A 24,060-nucleotide genomic window follows, 5' to 3' on the forward strand; every position below is an offset into this window, starting at 1 on the left:
CGGATCGTGTCGCTGTAGCAGCGGGCTGAGCAAGGTATCGGAGCAGCCCCACTGACATAAACTCACATCCACCCTGCCCCGGCATCAACTGATGCTATACGGTTCTGCACATATTTTAGGATGTCATATAATAATGTTAGATTTGTCATCAAGTGATGAGTGCTGAGAAACACAAATGATTAGCCAGTCTGTCACTGCCATTGTGTTGTGACATGCCAAAAGATACACACTTCATAACAAAATACACAATAAATTACACATTATTATATAGAAATACACACTCTAGATTGTGTAAAAATGACACACTATGACCATTTAAAAATACACATTAGGATTATTGCACACGCAATTATTTCACTTGTACAAAACAATGGACCAGGAAAAGACTCTGTGTGACAGAGATAAGGCAGTCCCGGAGAATGAGAGAAGGTGAAGTAGTTAAATACAGTAACACAGTGTGTAAGTGTGTGAGTATTATGAAGTAGTAAGTGTCCCTAGAGTGAATGAGGTAAGGGAAGTGGTATTTCCTAACAACCCTAATGTCCTTTTTAATTAGTCTAATAGTGGCTGGAAAAAAGCTGTTGTGGAAGTGAGCCTTGCGAGCGATGAGGCTCTCTGCTTTGTGGTGTCTCAGGTTGTATTCTGAGGAAGCTGAGTAGTGTCGGTCACTGAGGATGCTGTGCTTTCCTCCTACAGCGATGTGTATCAAGTATGTCCATGGAGGGGACTTCAGAGCCGATGATTCTCTTTCAGTTTTGATGATACGTTGATTAGGGTTCCTCTCAGGCAAGACTGCTGTCAAGGAGTCCTCTGTAGACCTGGATTAGTGGCTGACGGCTGAGTCTGGCATATCTTGGCAGCCTCATTAAATAAAGCTGCTGCTCTGTTTTCTTCACCATTGCTACAGTATTTTTGACCCAGCTCAGGTCCTCTGTCATGCGAAGTTGAACTTGTGACTGCAAGCCCACTCCACCTCAGTTAACTTGATGGTGAGAGGCTGTGGGGGGGCTTTACTTCTGAAATCCAAGATTATGGTTAGTTTATGTTAAGAACAAAGTTGCACAAACAATGAGTTTGTTCATCAGTTTCCTGTATGATGACTCTTCCCCACCCTTGATGAGACCAAGGATGGTCGTGTCATCTGAATATTTAATCATAATATTGTCGTCCTGAGTGGAAACACAATCATAGGCGTACAGGGCACAAAGTTTGGGGCTGAGGCAGTGGCACTGCAGGTTCCTGCGTGGCTGCCTTGAGAAGAAGTGCTGCATTCAGCATCTTTGTCTGAGCGCTTCAGCTTTTCTGTGCAGCCACTCCAAGCACCTCTGGTTAAAAAAAATCTCTGAACTTTTCAGAGAGGTGCTGGTGTCATCACTGCTAGCAGCAGCTACAGTCTATTCTACGTATGAAACTATCACAACGAAGACAGAAAACCCCATTTGTGGGAGCAGATTGACCGGACACTGAATGCCGCTGGTGAGTGCTGTGCTTTTGGCAACATACGCACAGTAAGCTTTTTGTTAACTGCCCTCTGCACTCTAACAGCCCTCTGTTAACCATTTTAAACCTGGATCAACATCGGTTTTCTTGTGCTGCGTTCAGATGCCTTTCTCAAGCATTTAAACATCAAAACTTAAAAAAATTGGTTTGATTTGGGGGGGGGGGGCAATGAGCATTAGTGTTATTAGAAAATTATCATAAAACAAGGGAAATGTCAAGTTCTAAATATATACATAAAATATTTACTTTTATTTTTATTGTTTTTGCTTATTATGTAATTTCTTGGTTACTAAATTTACTTCTTAAAACTTTTAAATATCTCACCAATGTTCAGTCCATTTTCTGAATTTCTCATTGCCTTATTTCCTTGTTTCTGATAAATAAAATCGAGCCAATTTGCTTAGGTTAGGCCGACGGAGGCCCTGGTGAAGTTTTAGAGCCCTCACATTCCTTGCAGAGATCAGCGGGGGGAGCGGCTAGCACACCTAATGGCAGATGGCGCCCCAGACTAATGTCCAAGAACACAAAATTGAATCCACAGAGTACCTCCATCCGTAGTGATCCAAGTGTGCTGCAGCCCCGACAAAAGTTGTTTCGAAAAAGGTCATATGAACTCTGTTTTTAGCCTCACTGTAGCCTGTAGCTCTGACTGCTTCTCTGTGCTCCGCGTTCACGTGTGCGCGCTCAGGGTGATCGGTGATCTCTGAAGAGCAGCAGTCTCGTCAGTACTGATGTCCAGATTCTCAAGTGCAGGCAACGCCAATTCCCAGTCTGAGCAGCAAAGACTTTCTTCATCCGTTGGCACTGATTTGCATTTGAAACAACTACACCACCAGGTTTCCAGTGCTCGACTCCGGTATTCTGCGGCTGGCTGAGGGTTTGGCTCATGAGGTGCGGTGGCTGCTTCGTCCAGTTCCTCCTCAATTTCAAAGTCTTCAGACATGTTGGGCTGTCCTTTACTAAAAAACCGTAGTGCAAATTATCTGTCTGTCTCCCCCTGCGGTTCATGTGTCACATGATGTAAACATGGGTAAGCAAAGCTCATGCTGGGGCGTCAGTGGCTTAGTGGTAGAGCAGGAGCCCCATGTACAAGGCTGTTGCCGCAGCAACCCGGGTTCGACTCCAGTCTGTGGCCCTTTGCTGCATGTCCCTCCCTCTCTCTCACCCCCTTTCAAGCTTGTCTGTTCTAACCATTAAAGGCCAAAATGCCCCAAAAAATATCTTTAAAAAAAAAGCTCATGCTTTTGCTGGTTTCACGCAGGTGCACACACGTGAGCGCGGAGCACAGAGAAGCAGTCAGAGCTACAGGCTACAGTGAGGCTAAAAACAGAGTTCATATGACCTTTTTCGAAACAACTTTTTATGTCGGGGCTGCAGCACACTTGGATCACTATGGATGAGCAGTATGGAGATACTCTGTGGATTCAATTTTGTGTTCTTGGATGTTAGTCTGGGGCGCCATCTGCCATTAGGTGTGCTAGCCGCTCCCCCCGCCAATCTCCACAAGGAACGTGAGGACTCTAAAACTTCACCAGGGCCTCCATCGGCATATGGGTGAGTAGATAATGGCTGAATTTTCATTTTTGGGTGCACTGTCCCTTGAACGTAGTAATCTGGGCCCTGAAGGCTACACCTCCCTTTTAAGAACATACATTGTCCTAGCTTCCACTTGAATGTACTTTTCCTGCTGAAATTACAACTCTCATCATTACTTTTTTCTTTGAATATTGTGACTTTACTGTCATTGCATTACTACAAATTAATACAAAGTTAATACTTGTTATAAAACAACTTTTCTTAAATCAAAATTACAATGTTATTTTCAGAATATTATTTTTATTTTTACTCGAAGTTCCCCAAATACAAAAATACTTTGTCATAGGGAAGATTGTAACAGCAAGCAGAATCTCTGACTATGAATTTTCAGTAGGCCTACATAAAGGCAGTGGTGTATTGTAACAACGTAATAGTACTTTGTTACAGTATTAAATATTTTTTGGGAGTATCTGTACTTGAGTTTTTAAACTTGTCAAGTTTCATATTTATTCCAATACTTTTCCCATTTTGTTACCTCGTTACTGCAAAATAAAATCAGAAGGCTTGGTGACGTAGTTGTTCTAGTTTGCAAGTTAGATTACAGGTTAATTACATATTGGCAAGAGCAAACGTGCACTCAGAGCCACTCAGCGATTAGACCTCATGATGTAAGCAGGAAATGGGCAAGTAATGATTAAAGGAGATAAAGATTTGTGACATGTAACTGTGCGGAGACAGCTCCACTGCAGTGTGTCAGCCCTGGATGGTCAAAGGTTTTCCTTAAATCCTTCAGGCTGGGAAGAAGGCCTTGTGTAAGTTGTGAGTTTCTTCATTCCTAACTCCTTAACTTAACATGATTCTACAAACTATGGTATCTTCACATAGTATTATCTAGCATTCCCACTAATTAAAAAAATCAGAGAAAAATGTCTCTCTTTTCTGAAGATTTCCTCAACTTAAAAGTTCTCTAACACTAAAAGTTTCTAAGATTATCATAGCAGAAATAAGGATTTGCCACCCTTCGGACTGGAATCATCAAGTTTGTTGTTATTGTTTGACAAATGACTCAGAAGATCAAGTGAGGTGCCAATTAATTTTCTCCAGAGCGACTAAACCATTAATCAAGTAAATGTTTCGACTGATTTCTTTAAAGGCAGTGGCTTCTTCCTTCTTCCTATCAGACATAATTCCTCAGTTTATAATAATAATTATAGTCTTTGTAAGCACTTTTCATGTCGGGTTTCTTTAATTAACTGTGAATATCTAACAGAAACACAAAAAAAGCCAAAAGCCATGTCTATTTTACAACATATTAACAATTTCTGATCATGCCCTGCCATGATTGGTATGTGTCATAACCATGAGTGTATATATACACTAACCTCAAATATGTTGGAAAAATAAATTGTGAATAAAACAAATTGATACTAAATATCTTTTGAACAACTATTATAAGATTGTTATGCATGTTGGAATCAAAAGGAGTTAAGTTCAGTTTTTTATTGTGAACAAAGATAGTCAAAATTAAGCTTTGCTGGAAGTAGTAAAAGCCTACAAGTGTGACGTGTTGACCCTTCATCTTTCAGCAATGCTGAGGTTAACATGGAGGTAAGTTTAGGCATGAAAACCACTTGGTTATGGTTCGGAAAAGATCATGTTTTGGCTTAAATACCCACTTTTGGAGGGACAGTCCTAGGTGGAACTGCAATGATGTCTTGCTAAAAAAAGAAAATGCTTTGATGGGGCACTGTCCCTGGTAGGAAAACAGCAGTGGGTCACCACAAAACGCATGTTTGGTGGCAAAAAGTTGCTGGAAACACAGCCATGTCTCGCGAAAATACAACCAATTTTGTTGTTTGATGGTCTTAAAGAGGTCTGCAGTTTGGCAGGCATCTCGCCTACGTGACACATTGTCCTCTCCAACCTGAGTTGACAAGGTCAGCTCATATACTACGTCAGTTTTGAAATTTTAATATGGTACATATGAAACATGCAAATGAAATATATTCAGGGTTTACAACAATACCAAAATTTTCGTATGGCGATTGAGCTGACCACGTGGTAGTTGTACTGGAATTGAGGCGATGGTCTGTTAATGGCAATGCTTGGTTGTTCTCCTCCACTTGGTGTAAGGTTCTGGAGGTCAACAGTTATATTTTAGACAGACTTATTTCTTAGTATTGGGGTACAGAGAAATATTGCATTGTAAGTGACCCCAATGTGCAGTAGCTGTAAGGTATTACAATATACACATAAGTGCTTTTATTTTGAAAAGATAGTAGGCATACCGGTTACAGGGGGACACTGATTAAAAGGTAAATGGTGCTGTAACACTAAGATGGAGATAAACAACACAGAAGATAAAGAAGTAGTAAGGAAGGACAAACAGGGAGAGTTCAGCTCCAGTCGAGAGAGCGACAAGGTATGAACTGCATTTATTTGTGTCTAATTGTCTTATAATCTGAATTCTCTTGTGTATTTGCTAACTCTTTGGTGCTATCAAGGCAAAGTTTAATATATTGCTTTGTCTTCTTTAGTTCAATTTCTGTTAGGTCTTACATTGGTCTATGGAGTTAATAAAAAACAAATTAAACTACATTAGACCATCAGTTCCGGCTTGTTTTATTTTGACTGGTACGCCGCATGCATGTTAATTTAAAATCTTACTCCAGTTCTTCTTGCCATTCCTCATCCTATTCTCCTCCTAAGCACACCACAGACTTCTTTCTGAGAACAGGGGTTATTTTTATACATCGACATCAGCTGCCGCCTTTCTTCTCAGTCCAAACCAATCCCAAGTCTCTGTCTGGGTGCTGCTCAAAGGATGTGTTAGGTTTATAAGTTCTAATTAATTTTTTACAGTGAGTGCCCAAGAAGAACACTTACATGTAGGAGGTCATCCAGAGAGCTGAGCATTAATATCCCAGTCTCAATCATCTGAATCCTCATCTCGTGGTGGAACTAGTCTGGTGTCTGAACGGACAGTGATGCTGTAGGCAATGGCAGTCTCAGTACAGTGAACTTGAAAAGACAGGCAGACGGAGCCAGTTAGATTATTTTGGAGAATGTTAGAAATGTGGGAGGAGGGGAATGAAGAGAGACAGGTGTTGTTCTGAATGGCAACAAAATCCTGAAAGCACCGGTTGAATTCCCTGACCCTAACACCCACATAACCTTCAAGGCTATGAACACAAACGAAACTCTTATCTGCAATAAAGTCTGAAAAAAGTGCTCACTGCTGCCAATTTTGTGGATCAGACTTACCCCAATAAGTCTTCTGTAACCACTGTATTTCTGGGGAAAAGTACTGTGACTAAAATAACATTCTCACACTGTGCCAAAGGGTTATGTTAAATGGTGCTTTATTCTGAATGTCATCTAAAACTTCTTGTAAGGTAAATTAGGGTATTTTCTTTCATACTCTTGATAAGGTGGCAGGGGAGAGACAACATGGCCTTTCATCTGCAGTCTCGTGCTGATACTGCACGTTTCTTGATGGCTGCTAAATTACACTTCAAAAAGTGGAATAATTAGAAAGATAAAAGGCATGACACTAAGTCCTGGCAATGTAAGGACGTCTTTGTGCTTGCACATCAAACTGGTATCCTATTCCATATAGGGTCCAAGATCATTAATACAGCAGGGTGTTCAGTTACCTCATTCAATCTCATGTTGCCAAGAGTTGCCAACTTTATGTACTTAGCTGGAATGAGATTTTGATGCCATGGGCTTAATCACCTGTTAGCCCGCACATCTCCAGGGAGATCTACAGGAATCCTCCCCTCAGATTTTTTTTTCTTTTTTTATCATTTCTTTTTTGATAAATAAACTTTTGAGCTTTTTTATGCACTCTAGCACATCATTTTTAATTCAAAGTATGAGTTCTTAACACTGAAAAATGGTAATCTTCAGATTTTGCCAGGTACCAAGCTGAAATAATGTCCCAAAGACTCCATTTTTAACCCTTTATTGTACCTATCCCCAACCGGAAAAAGAAAAACAAAATATTTTCCTTTTTTTTCATGCACCTGGGGTGACAAAAAATGTCACCACCTGTTTGTTTTTTTATCATTTAAGTTTAGCTAGCAGACTGAAATAATGTCCCATGGGGTTTATTTTTTACAGTTTATTACACCTATACCAAATCCAAAGAAATTGAAAATAGCTTAGCTTTTGAAGTAAACAACACAGAGAGACAAATGAACACATTTTTCCATACAATTCTGACACAAGGAATTCAATGGGATGGTTATTTTTGACATCTGACAACTTTATTTCTGGACAAAAACAGCAAAAAAATTTTTTTACATTTGACAACTATATTTTCCTATTTTCATGAGCATAGAGTGATTTTTTTTTCATTACCTGTTTTTCCTTAACTATTTAAGTGACTATTTTAAAATTATACATAGCAGACTAAAATATAGGCTAACGTCCCCTGGGGATTATTTTTAACAGTTTATACTATCCTGAACCTGAAGAAATTGAAAATAGCTTTGCTTTTGAAGTAAACATGTTTCTATACAATTCAGACTCAAGGAATTCAATAAAATGGGTAGGCCTAGCCTACTAATAACATTTCAAACCATACTGACTACTTCTGGGAGGGAGGGGGACAAACAAAAAGAAAAATACAGAAAAGGGCCAAATTCTGTAGGTGACTGAATATCAACTGCCAACTTTGGTGTCGGTTGGGACAGTGGGCCTGCACCTTGTGACTGTAAGATGGTTGTCTCCCACTGCTCTCTCTTTTGGAACAATTTCAAGAATGAGAAGAAAAAAAGTAAGCATTTGACCCTTTTATTAAGATATTTAGTCATGGACAAGCCTACACGTAATTTTCCTATACAGTTTTATCATACAGAAATGGAGTCTGCATGCATTTTCTTGACTAGCTAGTGATGGTAGCTAGTTAGTTAGTTAGTGCTAATGTTTTCTCTATTTTCAGGCTGATTGAATAGGCCTATACTTACTAACCACGGAAAAAAGCACAGACTGTAACACAGCTGAAGTGCCTCTATTTTACATGTCCCAGCTCTTTCTGAGTATGGTCATTTTACCACACTTAGCGCATGCAAGGGAGGGCACAGCGAGAGGCTATCATATCTACACAGTATTCGTGATATGAGACTCTGAACCAGCCACTTTGCCATACCGTATGAAGGATATTTGTGACCAGATACCATTGACATTGGAGGGCTTGCCTTTGGATGAAACTGGCTATCATCAAAACTGCAACAAAAGCTTTACAGGGAAATTGGGTGGTTTAACAGTGTCAGGCTTCTATATCTGGTGAATCATCATCATCATCAATAAAGGACTCCCTACACCAGCTCAAATCTCTGTCAAATCAATCTGAAGGGACTCGGTGTTCCTTCTTGTTTCCAAATCAGCACATTTTCTGTGACAAAATAAAAACCAAGGTCAAGGGCAAAACTGAAAAGCTTAGAAAGTTTCAGAGTTTCAGAGAGTTTCAGAGGTTCAGAGTTTCAGGAAAAAAAATCACTCTATACTCATGAAAATAGGAAAATATAGTTGTCAAATGTACTTTTTTTTTGATGTTTTTGACCAGAAATAAAGTTGGCAAATGTCAAAAATAACCATCCCATTGAATTCCTTGTGTCAGAATTGTATGGAAAAATGTGTTCATTTGTCTCTCTGTGTTGTTTACTTCAAAAGCTAAGCTATTTTCAATTTCTTTGGATTTGGTATAGGTGTAATAAACTGTAAAAAATAAACCCCATGGGACATTATTTCAGTCTGCTAGCTATTATAATCTTAAAATAGACATGAAAAAAAGGAAAATATAGTTGAAATTAACAGTTAAAAACAAGCAAAATTTGTCTCTGTGTGTTGTTTACTTCAAAAGTTACACCACTTTCTGTATCTTGTTTTTCTTTTTCCGGTTGGGGATAGGTGCAATAAAGGGTTAAAAATGAAGCCTTTGGGACATTATTTCAGCTTGGTACCTGGCAAAATCTGAAAACAGACACTTTAAGGATTAAGGAAAATCAGGTACCACAAAAAAAATCCGGGGGGTGCACGTGGACTCCTATTTCCATCTAGACTAAACATGTGGTTAACGTTGTTAAACGGTTGTGGCTGGGTTTAGGCAACAAAACTACTATACATGTATACGTGACATGGCGTAAATGCATCACATGAAGCTCTAGCGAAGGTTCAGTCAGGAAGACAACACTTTTTCATTCTTAGGCTTTAACTTTCTTCCTCACCCTGTCATTTACTCCTTGCACGCAAGCTCATGTTCTATCTCTGGCTGTCAGTGTCTGGGGCTGTCAATCGATCATCAGCTGTTCTACTGCTGACACACAATCAACCAACAACACAGTGACACACCTTTTCCGTCATCTCACTGCTCCGCATTTTAAATATGGTTCTTTTTCTGCTCATAGTCACTTTCATGCTGCTGCTGTGCTTACCCTCCACCTCCCCATCACCACCGAGTCTTCTTGGATGTGGTTTCTACTCACCTCAGCAGTCATCAAGCAAAGTTATCAGCCACCACCACCTCCACCAGTGTCTAGACTCCATGGCGAGATTTATCTTGCTGCAGCTCAGATGTCCTACGACCACAGATAATCTCCCTCTGGGGAGATCTCCTCCCTGGTGTCTAAGCACCAAAGACTTTGTTAAAATCTTATTAGCACAAGTCATCTGTTGATCTGTTTATGTATAATCTGCATTAAACCTTATCTTTATTTCATTCTTCTGTTTCTCCTGATTAAAATGACTGACTCCAGTGCATGATAACCGTATGTAGACTGTGTAACGTGACGTTAAAACAACATTGACTTTTGGTTTCACATGGGATAAAAAGTGCAGTCTCCAGGATGAAAGTCCACTTTTGTTTCCACCTCACTTCCCTCCAGGCCAATGCGGACTTTCTCACTCTTTATACTACGTCAGTTGCTTTGCGTCAAGCATTGCTGGTGGTTTTACATTGGAGTTAGTCGAAAGCCTGGTGCATCTCAAGCATATTAAAGGTTGCCTTTGGTGTTGATATCACATGCCAAGGGGTGTGACAAAGTGGTGGTATTTGATGCCCTCTAAACACATACATTTGTTGTTGTTTTTTTAACTACATCAAATTCACAAGTGACTTTTCCACTATAGCTATGAACATCTGAGGACTTAAGCTTAACGTGTCAAATATCGATAACATAAAATAGCAATGCACACAAAAAGCAAACCTGATAAAACCATGAACAGTTTCAGACAATTTTTTAATGTTTCTTGTACAATATTGATTTATTAACTTGTCAATACTCACAACAGTACAGACAGAGAGGCCCACAACGTATTGTTTTCATCGACGATTAAGCAAATAAAGCAAAGCTGCTCATGTTTTGTCATTAACATTTTTTTTCTTTTTGCTTCATAACAAACAACAGTTACACCAGAGTTTCTCATCCTTGGTGTCAGGACCCCACAGGGTGTGGTTTGATTAACAGGTGGGGGATTTTTAAGACGAAGAGAAGTGTTTGATTTAGTTTTTAATTTTAAAAAAAGGTTAATCTATATCATAACTTCTGTGTGCAGTCCATTCAGAGTTCCCTTTGCCCGCTTAAAAATGCAATACAAAAATAGGCAACTCCTACGAAAACTTCACAACTCTAATTGCTGGCATCAAATCAAGACTGAGAACTGGGTCACAGGCAAGAAAAAGGTTGAGAAACCCTGAGTTTCATATCCAGTGTTAAACATATTTTATATTTACATGAATAACCCTTCTCAAACATATAATTACAGCATCGTAAATATACATATCAAATTATAATATGACTTGATATCAGTACGACAACATTACAACACATCATTGGCTAAATGGCTGTTATAGATTTGACATATCCACTCAGATATCCAGAGTACAGCCCTTCATTGATATTCGTGGCCTTGAACTTCACATTGAATCAATACTGAAAATGCAGCAACTTTCACTGCTTGACAGATGACCCTTTCCACAATCTTTGATGCTTGTAGATTTTTTTCTTCTTTGGGCTTGTAAAAATGTCTCTCAATTGCATTATTTTTATTCATGCTAAGTTCGGTGAATCAGATTTGCAAGGATTCTTCCAGTGTCAGCATTTTTTGTGGAATTGTTTCAGAAAAATGACAAAACCCCAAGCTCTCACAACCAATGCAATTTAGAATCAACAGTTAGCCTAACTTGCATGTCTTTGGTCTGCGGCAAAGAGATGGAGAACCCAAGGAGAACAGGAACTGCATGCAAACTTCACAAAGAAGGGCCCAAGCAAGCCAGTGGGTTCAAACCACGCAGCAGCCCTATGGGGTTGAAAAATTAAGGCCAGCACAAAGTGCCAAAAACTGCAGTTCCTCTAATAACCACTTGAGGCTGGCTCCAGAAGCCAGTCAATCCTTATAGACACCCGTGTTAAAATGGACAACTTCACGGCAGGTTTACAGCCTGGTACAAAAAGCAGTGTTGATCTTTATAGCTAATTTCAACCTTCATGACAACTGTACAGGGTTGAATTTTTTTTTTATAACTTACACATTTACATTTCATTAAGGCTTAAAGTTTCACAAAACTAAGGGTGGGCTGCTTTGAGTGACAGGTAGTCTGCTGATTGTGTCCTTGGCTTCTCAGTCAGATCCAACCCTCACTCTACCACAACTCTACCCTCTTACTCAAATGTGGTCATTTCTGGCTCCAAAAAACCAAGATGGCAACAGCTGAAGTGCCAAATTCAAGGATCCAAAATGGGAGTCCACAAACCAATGGGTGACATCACGTTAGCTACATCCATTATTTTCACAGTATGGTTCAAACCCTAAACTGCCTAGTAGAGGTGAGTTCTTTTGGGTTTTTAACCAAATTCTGTATGTATTTGTTGTTTTATCGCACTGTTCAAACAAGAGAAAAGGCCCAGTGTGTAGGATTTTGTGGCATCTAGCAGTCAGGTTGCAGGACATCTCCCATGTGCCAAACATGTAGGAGAACTACAGTGGCCGACATAAAAACAAGAAAACACTAATGGCCGTATCTCTGTTTGTCCGTTCTGGGCTACTGTAGAAACAATTTGGCAGACTCTGTGGGAAAGGACCTGCGCCATAGGCGGATAAAAACAGCTCATTCTAAGGTAATTGTTTGAGCCATAATATAGTTTTTGTTTTGTTTATTTCATCTTTATCTAAACACACGGTAGGCGGTGCGGTGGTGTAGTAGTTAGCACTGTCGCCTCACAGCAGTTGATCCCGGGAGGGAGCCCTTTTGTGTGGAGTTCTGGTAGAGGCATGTTCTCCCTGTGTCAGCGTGGGATTTCTCCGTGCACTCCGGCTTCCTCCCACAGTCCACAGACATGGAGGTTGGGGATGGGTTAATTGGTGGCTTTAACTTGGCTGTAGGTGTGAATGGTTGTCTGTCTCTATGTGTCAGCCCTGTGATAGTCTGGCAACCCATCCAGGGTGTTCCCTGCCTCTCGCCCAGTGTCAGCTGGGATAGGCTCCAGCTCCCCCTGCGACCTTCAAGAGGGTAAGCGGTTACAGAAATGAATGAATGAATAAACACAAGGTATGAATGAACATGAAGGAAAACATAGTTATGAATATCATATACCATTTTTGCCTTTAAATCCTACACAGTGGACTTTAAATCACCCCTGATTGGAAGCTGAAGCCCTGTTACTACTGTGATGAGTCATACAATCATTTGTCTAAAAGTCATATTACAAACTGTCTTTTTTTTCACAAGAGGAGAATAAGTTTATAAGAATGTTGTATCACGATTCCTCAAAACTTTGCTGCTAATGGACTCCCTTTCATTGTTGTGCGCAGAGACATATCTAATGCATTCTGATATTTAACAAGATATCATCTGAGGAGACATTATCTCCAGTCGCATTATCCAGTCTGTTCTTCAAACATAGACATTACATCAAAAAATCACAGAGGGACACCAGAACAAACGATGAATGTATTATCAAAATGTGGGGACCAACTTTGGAAGTCTTTATACACAAACTCCTAAAGCTCATAACTCATTTCATACATTTCTTCCCATCATTCAGTGAAGCTGTCATAGGAACAAGCATCTGCTCGGTATTCTGCATGGATGTCCACAGTGATATTGTACTGAATGTGTGTAGTGAGAGTGCACAGTCTTCTTATATTAAACGTGATGTGTGTTGATGTGTGCGTATTTATAATGTAGTATTTACTTGTTACCACATAACAGCATGTCGGCAAGGACGCATTGATATTACAGACAAGTTAACAGGTGTGAGCTGCCATGAATTGAGGCAAAAACATCTCTGCAGAGGTTGAATATTTCTCCCCTATAACATTCATGCGTGACAACCCAAGCTGTATAAATTTCCTTTATAGCTATACAGAGACCAGAGCAGAGAAGAGGTGGACTGGGAGTCAACATGCCTTGTCCACTTGCCGTTTGCTGTTAAAAAACACGGCTAAAAAGACATGCTGCAGGATGAATTTACTTTGCATTCAGTCCGAATACACCTTTTATACTGAGAGACCTCCCAGTCTGCTTCACCCTCTTACTTGTATTTAACACAGCCAAGTGGCGCATTTGTTGAAATAAATATTTACCCTTCATTTTCCATAGGAAGCTTATAGGATTGTCACGCATATGTTCAACTCAAGAAAACTATGAGTGAGTGTTTTTTCTCTGCTGCATATGTGCAAACAGCAGACATGTTAAAGAATACTTTGAACAGACGGGTTCAGCAAAATATAAACACCAATTTGACTATAGTGTGAGCGTCCCATTTATAAAAAGGTGAGTGTTTTTTGCAGGTGGAAATGGCTAAACTGAAGTGTGTTCAAGCACAGTAAGAAAAGGCTGGTTAGTTTTTCACAGTTATGTAAATCAGTGATGATGCGCTTTGCATGATTGTGAATGACAGGAAAAAACATTCATATTCAGGTCTTGCCTGAAATAGCAAACACATTGTATAAATAAAATGGTTGATTGGAGTTCATGCGGAAATGTTACTGTCCAGAGACAATATGTGTTCATGTGCTGATAAGCCATTCAGAGTATCAGTTACACAGATCCACAGAGATACATAGTGAAGTTATTTTGATGTCATTGTGGGGCACCATTGGGTGGTACAATCTCCTCAGAGGCATGCTCCTGCTGAGCCCCTTCAGGTATCATTCTCACGCTCACACTGCCACCATCTGTGGTGCTCGGGTTCACACGGAACTTCCTATTAACCGGGCGTACAGCTCTGAGAAACTGCCTCTTGAAGGTCTCACTGAGGATAATGTAGAGGAATGGGTTGATGCAACTGTTAGCATATCCCATGCTAATGGCTATGTTGTAGGTGTAGGTGAAAGCCAGGCTTGGCTCCTGCACCCCTAGATGGACCAGCTGAAGGATGTAGTAAGGGGCCCAACAGATGAAGAAAGCCAAGCAGATGGCCACTGCCATCCGGGTCACCTTCCTGGTGCGCACCCTCAAACTCCGTGGAGGCAGCGGTGCCACGCTGGTGGACATGTGCTGGAGGATCTTGAAGAACACAAGGCAGATGACGGCCAAAGGTATAGCAAATGCCAAGAAGAACTGGTAAAGTGTAAACCAGTATGTGTTGGTGACTGGATCAGGCAGAAGGAGAGCACAAGCCACCAGGCCATCTGGCAGAGGCATCAGGCCTGCGTACATCCACACAGGGATGATGGTGAGTAAAGACAGCGACCACACCAGACCGATGACCAGTGTTGCCACACACGGTGTGCGGATGTAGTTGAAGCGTATGGGATGGACAGTAGCCAAGTAACGGTCAAAGGTCATTGCAGTGAGAATGTAAGTACTGACAATCTGGCTATTGGAGTCAAGCGCAGTGATGACCGTACACATTGCAGCTCCAAAATGCCAGGAGCCGTTGCCCAGCAGCTGGTGGATGAGGAATGGCATCCCAAGGAGAATCAGGAGATCAACAATTGACAAATTTAAAATAAAGATGTCTGGGACAGTTTGCTTTGCGCGACACTTGGTCTTCTTCATGATGGTGTAGATGACAATACAGTTTCCTATGATACCTAGAAAGCAGATGATGCCAAAGATGACTGGGAGGACGGCACTGCAGTGAAGGGCCCCATCTACAGCTGGAGACAAGAGGAGGAAGGAGGGGCAGTTCAATAGATGGCAAAAACACTCAGTTATCATGCTGTATTATGCACTGTATTTAAGCATAAGAAATCTTACATTAAGTTGGTATACACTGCATATAATAGTTGTTACTATGTCACAATGATACATGGAACAATTGGTGAGAGCAGCAGTGTCCCCTGACAAACAATACTGGTTTGTAAGGGGATTATTACACGGGCAGATCTATTATCAGAACCTACACTGACCATTTTCTCACCATGCTTTTAGGCTGCTGATTAATATCAGTGTAGAAATTATTGATTTGTGTGTGTGTGTGTGTGTGTGTGTGTGCATATGTGTGTGTTGGCTCTTTCAACACAGCACAAAGCAAAGACAGACGACGATGGGAGCAGAGGTCTGTAATCATTTATACATGTTAGAATAAAGACGAATAGAAGAGTAGACCTTAAAATATGCAGGTATGTAATGTGTAAGAATACACAAAAAGTTACAGAAATTATTATTATTTAATACTAAAATGCATAAATCACTAACCCTTTCAGCATAGGCAAAGTTATAATTGATGAGATGATGGTAGTTATCTTTCACATTTCTCATCCAACACATCAGGCTGTGACAGAGATTCACTGCAGTCTGAATGTGTGCAATAGACTATGAAAGCTGGTTTGATTTTTTTAATTTTAATTAAGACATAAGGTAACTTGGAGATGTAGAAGAAAAAAAATGAAATAGAAAAGCATACACCCTTTTGATTTTTGTTGTTTTAATAACGCTGAATGAAATTGTGATGCTTCTAAGGGTGTGAAACAATGTTTGATGTTGTAACTGCATCATATTACCGGTACGCCGGCTGCTCACCAACCTACCTGTTGTTGTTGAATTAGTGTCTCCGAGGGAAAAATTTGAATCGTTTAAGAAATCCATCGGTAACATTCAAAGTATATCCAAGTTAAAAGTATCACCAAGTGTCTGCTTCCCGAGTAAACTGCATCTGCAGAAGCCTGCAAACAAAATCCCTCCTTACTTTAAAAGATTTATTCCAGATATCCCTCATTAAGTGGCAAAATTCTTTAGGGCGCATATATCTTGTGCCATCCTCTGCGCAGTCCAGTGCGCTCTGTCTGTGCCGTCAGTGACGATAAAGCCGCTCCTCGGCGAGTGGCTGGAGAGCCCTTCTCTCGAAGTCTGTGACGCTCTCACTGGAGATGCGACCGCGCTTCAGGTGTCAATCAGATTAGAAAACTGATTGCCTGTAGCTGATATGATCTCCCTCGGAGGGTTGTGTGCGCGCGCGTGCGTAAAAGCGCTTCCCTGGAGACTATTGGTCAACATGTGTTTTTTGTTATCTCAGGGCGAGGTAGATGGGGATTTGTGTGCTCACAGATCGGTCTATTATCAAACATGGCAATTTAAGAAAACAGAAATGAGGAGTGCGGTTTTCCAAGATAAAAAAGCAACCATAGTGTCCCATGGGATTTAAAGTAACTGTAGAATACAAGTGTAAAGGAAAGCGCAAATTAAGAAGACGCTTATTTGCTTCCTGCCCAAACACATTTTTGAAGTCTATTTTTGCCACTCAGTGTTGCTTTGACGAATCTCAACATATCTCAACAGCCAGCAGCCATTGCCAGTTTGGGGCTGAGCAGGCAATGAGCAACAGGTGTTCCTGTCACTACAAATGAATCCACGGTATCCTTGCAAATTGCTGCCAGGGTCGGAGCTTGAATCAGCCCTGAAATATGTCGTTTTCCACTCTGAACCACTAGATGGCCTTACTGTCTCCCATTTGGAGTCCTCACACGTCTCCCTCATGAAAACCGGATGTGACCATAACAAGGTTGTTGCTTCATAAATAGGTGTTTGTGAAAGGCCAGTGCATTACATATAGGCCTAGTGATTCATTTGTACACCGTGGGACAATTAGTGGTGTAGTCTTTTCTGGGGTTTTATAAATTAGAATCTGGGATTCACTGGCTGTAGGTGGAGTAAACAAGATTATGTGTGTGTGTGTGTGTGTGTGTGTGTGTGTGTGTGTGTGTGTGTGTGTGTGTGTGAATGCTCTACACTTGCATGGGAACATTATTACATGCCGGGGAGTGTTCGCATCTGTTGTAAAGCAAACTAAGAAAACTGCACTGCAGCAACATTTTCAAGCTAAGATCATCTATCTTAAATATAGTTTGCACACCCTGGAGACGGTCAGAGGGTTTTTAAAGTGAAATATTGCATCATGTCCAATAGATGAGCAGCAGCCTGTGAGCATGAGATACTTTACAGCTGTAATAACAAAGAATGTAAACTATTCAGACTCTCCAGAGTTTAATTTAAAGAGAAATCAAGTGCCTGACATAATTAAGAATTTAATTCTGATTTAATTTTTTTTTTCCAACTCTACACTGCTGGACTGCACTTATTGTTAATGAGCACTGTGGGAACAAGAATCTGAGTACATAAAATTTGTACCTTTGTGCATTGAATGAAGTGGGGTTGTACGGGGTACTTATTCATAGTAAGTGTACTAGATGCAGTAGATGACTGTCGGTATGCTCCCAGTGTGGAGAGTGGTGTCAACACAGAAGCAAAGCATTGTACTGCTGTGGACGAGGCCAGAAGCAAAACATTTTAGCCACCTAAAAAAGTCCCATCTCAAAATCTGTAACAGTTGTGTAAGTGTATAACATGTTGAGAGTGTTCCCACTGCTTTACTTTTCCATCAGACAGCCCGTGTCCATGAAGAAGCTGTTTCCCATCTACGCTCTCGTCAAAGCCACCACCTTTTAAAATGCTAAAGTCAGTCAACATCACAAACAAAACAACCGATTGAGGCAGCTGCAGACCAGCAGCTCCTGTGTTGAGTGATGTAAAATCACTGTTTTTCTCAACAGAGTCTGGCTTTGAAGCAAACCATATAACGGAATATATTCTAAACAAAGCATCCACTAAAATTGATATCAGTGGTTTTAGGTGTGCCTTTTTAGGTGTTTTGTTGCTGATCCCTCAGCAGCAGTATATTATAAATAAGTACTTCATACAACCCTACTTGAGATCCAAACTATTCCCTTGATTTAATGATTATTGGTAAGCCTGATTCCCTGTTGGAGGTTTGTGTGTGTGTGTGTGCATGAGGAAGTGTTAAAAACAAATCAAATCATTTTGGATGCATGGTTTAAAACAGACTGCAGGTACTCACTGTACTTGAAAACTTGAAGTATATAGATTTTGTTTATTATCAGTGATGTTGTCACTACATGATTTTGTTTATTCTCCCATCAAAATCCTGCTGCATATTAAAAGAAATGTGCTGTTATCTTGGGCAGCATACCTCTGCTACCCTTCATCTTCGTTACCTTCTTCTTCATCTGCTCCGACAGGTTAGATGCAGCAACAACACATTGCTGTCTGTAGTCTGAGCAACATTATTATTGCTTCAAAAATATTTGCTTGTATTCAGAGCCAGTTATCATCCTGCAACCTCTTAGTTTTCCTCCAGCCATCGAAGAAGTCAGAAAACTAAAGCCTCCCAGAGTTCTGAAAGATCGTCTTACAACTGCTGCCTTTGCTTGCTGAATCTATTTCACATAAAAAAAAAACATGCGTCACATTCTTCAGGCTCCCCACACTCACACTTTCAGTCTGGGTGTTTATGAAGCAGAGCCAGTACAACAACTTAATCTCGATCTTGAAATCTTTGCTAAAACCCAGGCCCTATTCAGAGATAACTGCATCAGACATGGCCTGACATTTTCCTCATTCCCTCGTCCCTTCTGCCGAATTTGCATATGAGGCTGTAGCAATCTGGTCAACCTTTTTAGTTCTTTCATCTATTCCATCATTCCCACATGAAGCCCACTTTGCACCAACTTTATTCATTTACTATTTTGCCACTAACACTTGTTTTTTTCCCTCAATTTTCCTTCATTTAATGTGATAGAGGCTGCTGAGGTTCATTGCACATCATTCATTCATTTGGATTAGTGCCCTCCAAGTGCCCATACAATATCAGTAAGCTGAGCCCTTCTGAATGTACTAATATTTGCTCAGGAAGTCTAAGTTCAAATGCAAATTTCCCACTTTGAGTGCCAAGTGCCATCAGTAGAAATCATTAGATGCCTTCCTCACACTCTTTTGGTTGACTTCCTTCAGTGAGTTGTCCAAAGACCTTTTTACAGAACCTAAAAGGCACAGTGGTGGACTTAGAGTTCAACTATGCTTTAAAACTTTGATTACACTTCTCTTGCTCCTATATCATCCTCCCAGAACTTTCTAACAGTGGTCAAGAAGACACATTGTAGGACATTTTAATCTATGTTATTAATCTTTTGTCTGGGGATTTTGCTTTAATGTGTCTATCAGGAGAGGAGATTTTGGTTTAGTTCAAGATGACCCCACTTAATATTGATCCCTTTTCTCATGCTGCCACTTCACATTCTGCCATCAAACCGTACTCCCAAAAATCGAAATGTTTTCACTGCATCAACTTTTAATTCACTGTTGGGCCAACTGTTGTAAAGTATTCTGTTTCTCCCCCTTTCCCCTTGTGATTTCTGTGTAAACGTGTAATGGATTTTCAATGATGATACTTTGTTTCTTCCCGGTACGAGGGAAAATGTCTCTAAACAGAATTGTTTTCATGGGTGGATTATGAGACAATGGGTCCCTGGGCACAGATATGCAAGGGCCCCACCACCTCTCCTACACTGGAGCAAGACACAGCCTTGGAGGTGATTTTGCCCCTTCTGTTGTTGTTTGGTGTGTCTTTGTAGTTGATATGCATCTTTTTATGGTTCTGTATTTCTTTGTGGTCATTTTGTATCTCTTTGTGATTCTTTTGTGTCTCTTTGTAGTTGTTATGTGTCTCTTCGTGGTCATTTTGAGTCTCTTCCTGGTCCTTACATGTTAATTTGAGTCACATGCCCTGGGACTCCCTGACACATTTGGCCCCTTGGCCTGTGCCCAGTATCCATTCAGTAACCCATCCATACCTGCAACTAAACAAATGTTAATTACAATGCATGGTTTCCAGAGACATTATGTTCTACAATTCATAATTTGATGTAGGATAAACAGAAGTTAGGAAATGTGTCCATATGCTTTTAAGAAATTGCTTCTCAGCTTGTCTCTACAGTACTGCCAGCAGCACACACAGGGAAGAAAGAACAAGGTCAGTCAGTCTTCAAGGTCCGTTGCCCCTCAGTGTGATAACTGTCTGGGATCAAGCGTAAGCCATGTGGAAACCTGCCATTCACTCTAAATCACCCATTACAAAACTTGGAAATGTAAGTAAACTGGTCCCTGCAGTTGTTATGATTAACTGGATAAATCAGACTAGCTAGCAGTTACAGCTGCTGCAGTTGGACACAATTATTAACACATATGCAATAACAGGAGGACGTGTGGGTGTTTAAGTGTGCCTTAAAAGTGTCAATAACAAAAAGCATTACCACTAGTCTCATTAATTTCTCATGAAGTATGTGTTGGCAACCAGTTTCTTGATTACACATCCAGCAGATAGAGAGCCACACAAGCATTTTGCTAGAGCTGAGTGGGGGTGGATTAATTGGCTTCCTGACAAATACACTGAGTCTCACGCTTCCTGGGTGTTCCTGTTGCCTTCACAAGTCAGCAATTTACTTGGTTATTTTTTGCTGAGCAGGTGTCATGGTGTTTTATTTGTGGGTCCATTAGAGTGGTATAACAGCCATACATCTATGTCAAGGGTGTCAAACTCATTTTAGTTCATGGGCCATGTACAGCTCAATTTGATCTCAAGTGGCCCAGAAGAGTAAAACCATTGCAAAATAACCTATAAATAACAACACCTCCACATTTTTCTCTTTCTTGTAGTGTAAATAACAATATGAGGGGAATATGTTCATGCTTTTATGAAACAGATGATGAACAGCCTGAGTATCAGTTTTTCCACATCCAGGCAGTCTGCTTCTCACTGTCATTACATGTTCACTTTTCAATACATTTCCATGTCTGTGTAGTGATGCTGGCAACACCACACCGAACTAATGTGGAAGCCATTGAGGAAGCAGGTTAAATTGGCAGAGCAATAGCAGCAGGGTTATACCAAAATTGTTTTTAAAGGAACAGTGTGTAAGATTTAGAGGGATTTACTGGCATCTAGTGGCGAGAATTGCAGATTGCAACCACCTTCAGCGCTCTGCTTTAGGTTTTCACATAAAGGTCTCCCATGCTGTGGAACAAATGGAGCAGTTAATCAAAATAGAAAAAAAACACCACATAAAGCAGCTTGGAAAATCGCAGACAGGCTGCTAGCCCAGCACAACCTAATGTGTGCTCACCTATCCCCTGTGGTAACTAAATGTGTGCTCACCTTATTTCTGATCCAGATATTTAGGGTGGTTTGAGCTAAATTATCCTCCACTCTAAAAGAAACGGACCAAGTGATTTAAACCAGTAAAAATACTGGAAAAAAGCAGTTTCACGTGAAAAACAAACAAACAGTTTTTTACCGCTGCTCTCAACACAGAAGGGCCTTAAACTGTTGTGGCCAAGATGAAAACGTGGAAACCTGTAAACACAAAAACATGAACACGCAGATGGTCCTATCTAGAGCTAATGTTTGGTTTGTCCGTTCTGGGCTACTGTAGTCACATGGCAGTGCAGTGGTAATCTCCACAGACATGGACCTGCTCCCTAGACATAAATGGCTCATTCCAAGGTAACGAAGACACGGCAATTCTTATTTTTAGATGATGATCTAATGATGAGTTGCATGATATTACAGTATATTCCATTTATGCCAACATATTCCCCAAAATCATGAACACAACTTTTTGTTATCCTCTGCCATACTTACCATTAACAAATCAAATGTTTGGCAGTGCTTTAGCAATAGGCTTTACTGAAGCTGCTGATGAACAATATTGTGCACAGTGTTTGATATCTTTAAATATGACCACATTAATTATTCATTGTTATTTCAGAGAACATATTTTGGTAAGGCTGGAATATCTTTTTTTAACCCATATTTGATTAAATACAAGACAAAGAAAAGATCATTAATGTTTAAACTGATAAACCTTATTGTTTTTCATTGAAAGGCTCACTCATAAGCAGGGATGGGGTGAGGTTTACCACTTAGTGAAAAAACACGTAGTCCAACAGTGAGCATTCAGGGAAATTTCTGCATGTAAGGGGAAAATTGAAAACCAACACTGAGTGCCCATGACCTTCGACCCCTCCGACAACACTGCATTAAAAACTAACATGACTGTATAAAAGAGATTAGTGCTTGGGCTCTGGAACACTTTGGAAAACAACTGTCCGTAAACTCAGTTTGTCACTGCATCTACAGATACAAGACTCTAACACGCAGTAAAAGTGACAGTAAAAGCCACCAAATTCTCTGGGCCTGAGTTTGTCCACAACGGACTGACACAAAGTGGCCTGCAGCCCAGACATGTCTTCACTGAAAATTTGTGGTGCATTATGGAGCACAAAAAGCACCTGTGGAGACCTGAATTGTGACTGAAAAGGTAACGTAACGTAGTGGCAAACAAGCCCCTGTCCCAACTTTTTTTAAACATGTTGCAGGCATCACATTTACAGTGAGTGAATTTTTACAAAAAATAATTAAGTGTATCAGTTTAATATTCACTTTTTAATTTGCTCCTGAAACTTGGCACCTCTTAACCTTCACATCTGCATCAATATTATTTGCACAAAGTCATCCGGCAGGTTGGATCGGACCCTTTGACGGCAGGCCGTCGAAAACAAAATCAATTTCTAATCAACTTTATAACATTAACAACTGCAAAATCAATGGATTACTTTATGAATCCATTATTAATACTTCATTAACATGTTTTATAATTGCAGATGACTGATGAGCTTTTGCTGATGGCTTATTAGGAACTGAAACTCAAGACTCTTTGTCGTGACTGATGACTTGTAAGAAAGTGAGAGACAAATAAGCATTTTCAAACCAATTCAAGCCAAATTTACTGATATAGAGTCAAATCATGATAGATAAAAAAGTGCTGCAGGTTGCTTGCAGAGGCTGTAGATGGACGAGCTGAGCTGTCTACCACAATCTGACAGTGTGGAAATACCTGTTAGAGGAAGAAGATGATGTCAACTGAATGTAACATAAAGGTGGCTTTGAGTTATCAGCCCAGGTATGCTATTATTACACAGTTATGATTGTCTATCTTACCTGAAAGGTTATATTTATGAATGCATCTCTGCTCTTTGGTCCCTGGTGCATCTCTGGTTCCTGGTCAGCTGAGGTCTTCACATGGCAAAAGGACAGAATTCAGCAGAGGCTGTAGATGGAGGCTTGGCCAAGCTCTCTGCCAGAATATGCAGGAAGCCCCAACTGCATGTTGCTGGCCAAGGCTTAGTTGTAGGTTTTTCCAAGCTGTCTGCCAGAATCTGCAAGTGGAGGCGGCAGCTGCAGCTTGCTGGCAGAGTTGAAGGTTTGGCCAAGCTGTCTGGCAGAATCTGCAGGTGAGGGTGGTGGCTGCAGGTTGATGGCAGAGGCTTTAGTTGGACATTTGACCAAGCTTTTGCAAGAATTTGCAGGTGGAGGCTGCAGCTGCATCCTGCTGGCAGAGGCTTAGTTTGAGGTTTGGACAAGCTGTCTGGCAGAATCTGCGGGTGGAGGTGGGAGCTGCAGACTGCTGACAGAGGCTGTAGATGGAGGAGCTGAGCTGTCCGCCACAATCTGACAGTGTGGAAATACCTGTTAGAGGAAGAAGATGATGTCAACTGAATGTAACAGAAATGTGGCTTTGATTTATCAGCCCAGGTATGCTATTATTACACAGTTATGATTGTCTATCTTACCTGAAAGGTTATATTTATGAGTGTATCTCTGATCTTTGGTCCCTGGTGCATCTCTGGTCCCTGGTCAGCTGAGGTCTTCACATGGC

General features: G+C 40.6%; 1 protein-coding gene across 1 annotated transcript; it reads right to left on the reverse strand.

The window, feature by feature from the left end:
• Nucleotides 1-10,352: 10,352 nt before the first annotated feature.
• On the reverse strand, nt 10,353-16,364 carry mchr1a (melanin-concentrating hormone receptor 1a). The gene is made up of 2 exons (XM_049572782.1): nt 16,021-16,364; nt 10,353-15,147 (listed from the first exon to the last, which is right to left on the reverse strand). The coding sequence occupies exons 1-2, from the start codon at nt 16,085-16,087 to the stop codon at nt 14,126-14,128; spliced, it is 1,089 nt and encodes a 362-aa protein (XP_049428739.1). The 5' UTR covers nt 16,088-16,364; the 3' UTR covers nt 10,353-14,125.
• Between the last annotated feature and the right edge of the window lie 7,696 nt (nt 16,365-24,060).

Source organism: Epinephelus fuscoguttatus, linkage group LG3 (genome assembly GCF_011397635.1).
Source record: "Epinephelus fuscoguttatus linkage group LG3, E.fuscoguttatus.final_Chr_v1".
NCBI classification, from domain to species: domain Eukaryota; kingdom Metazoa; phylum Chordata; class Actinopteri; order Perciformes; family Serranidae; genus Epinephelus; species Epinephelus fuscoguttatus.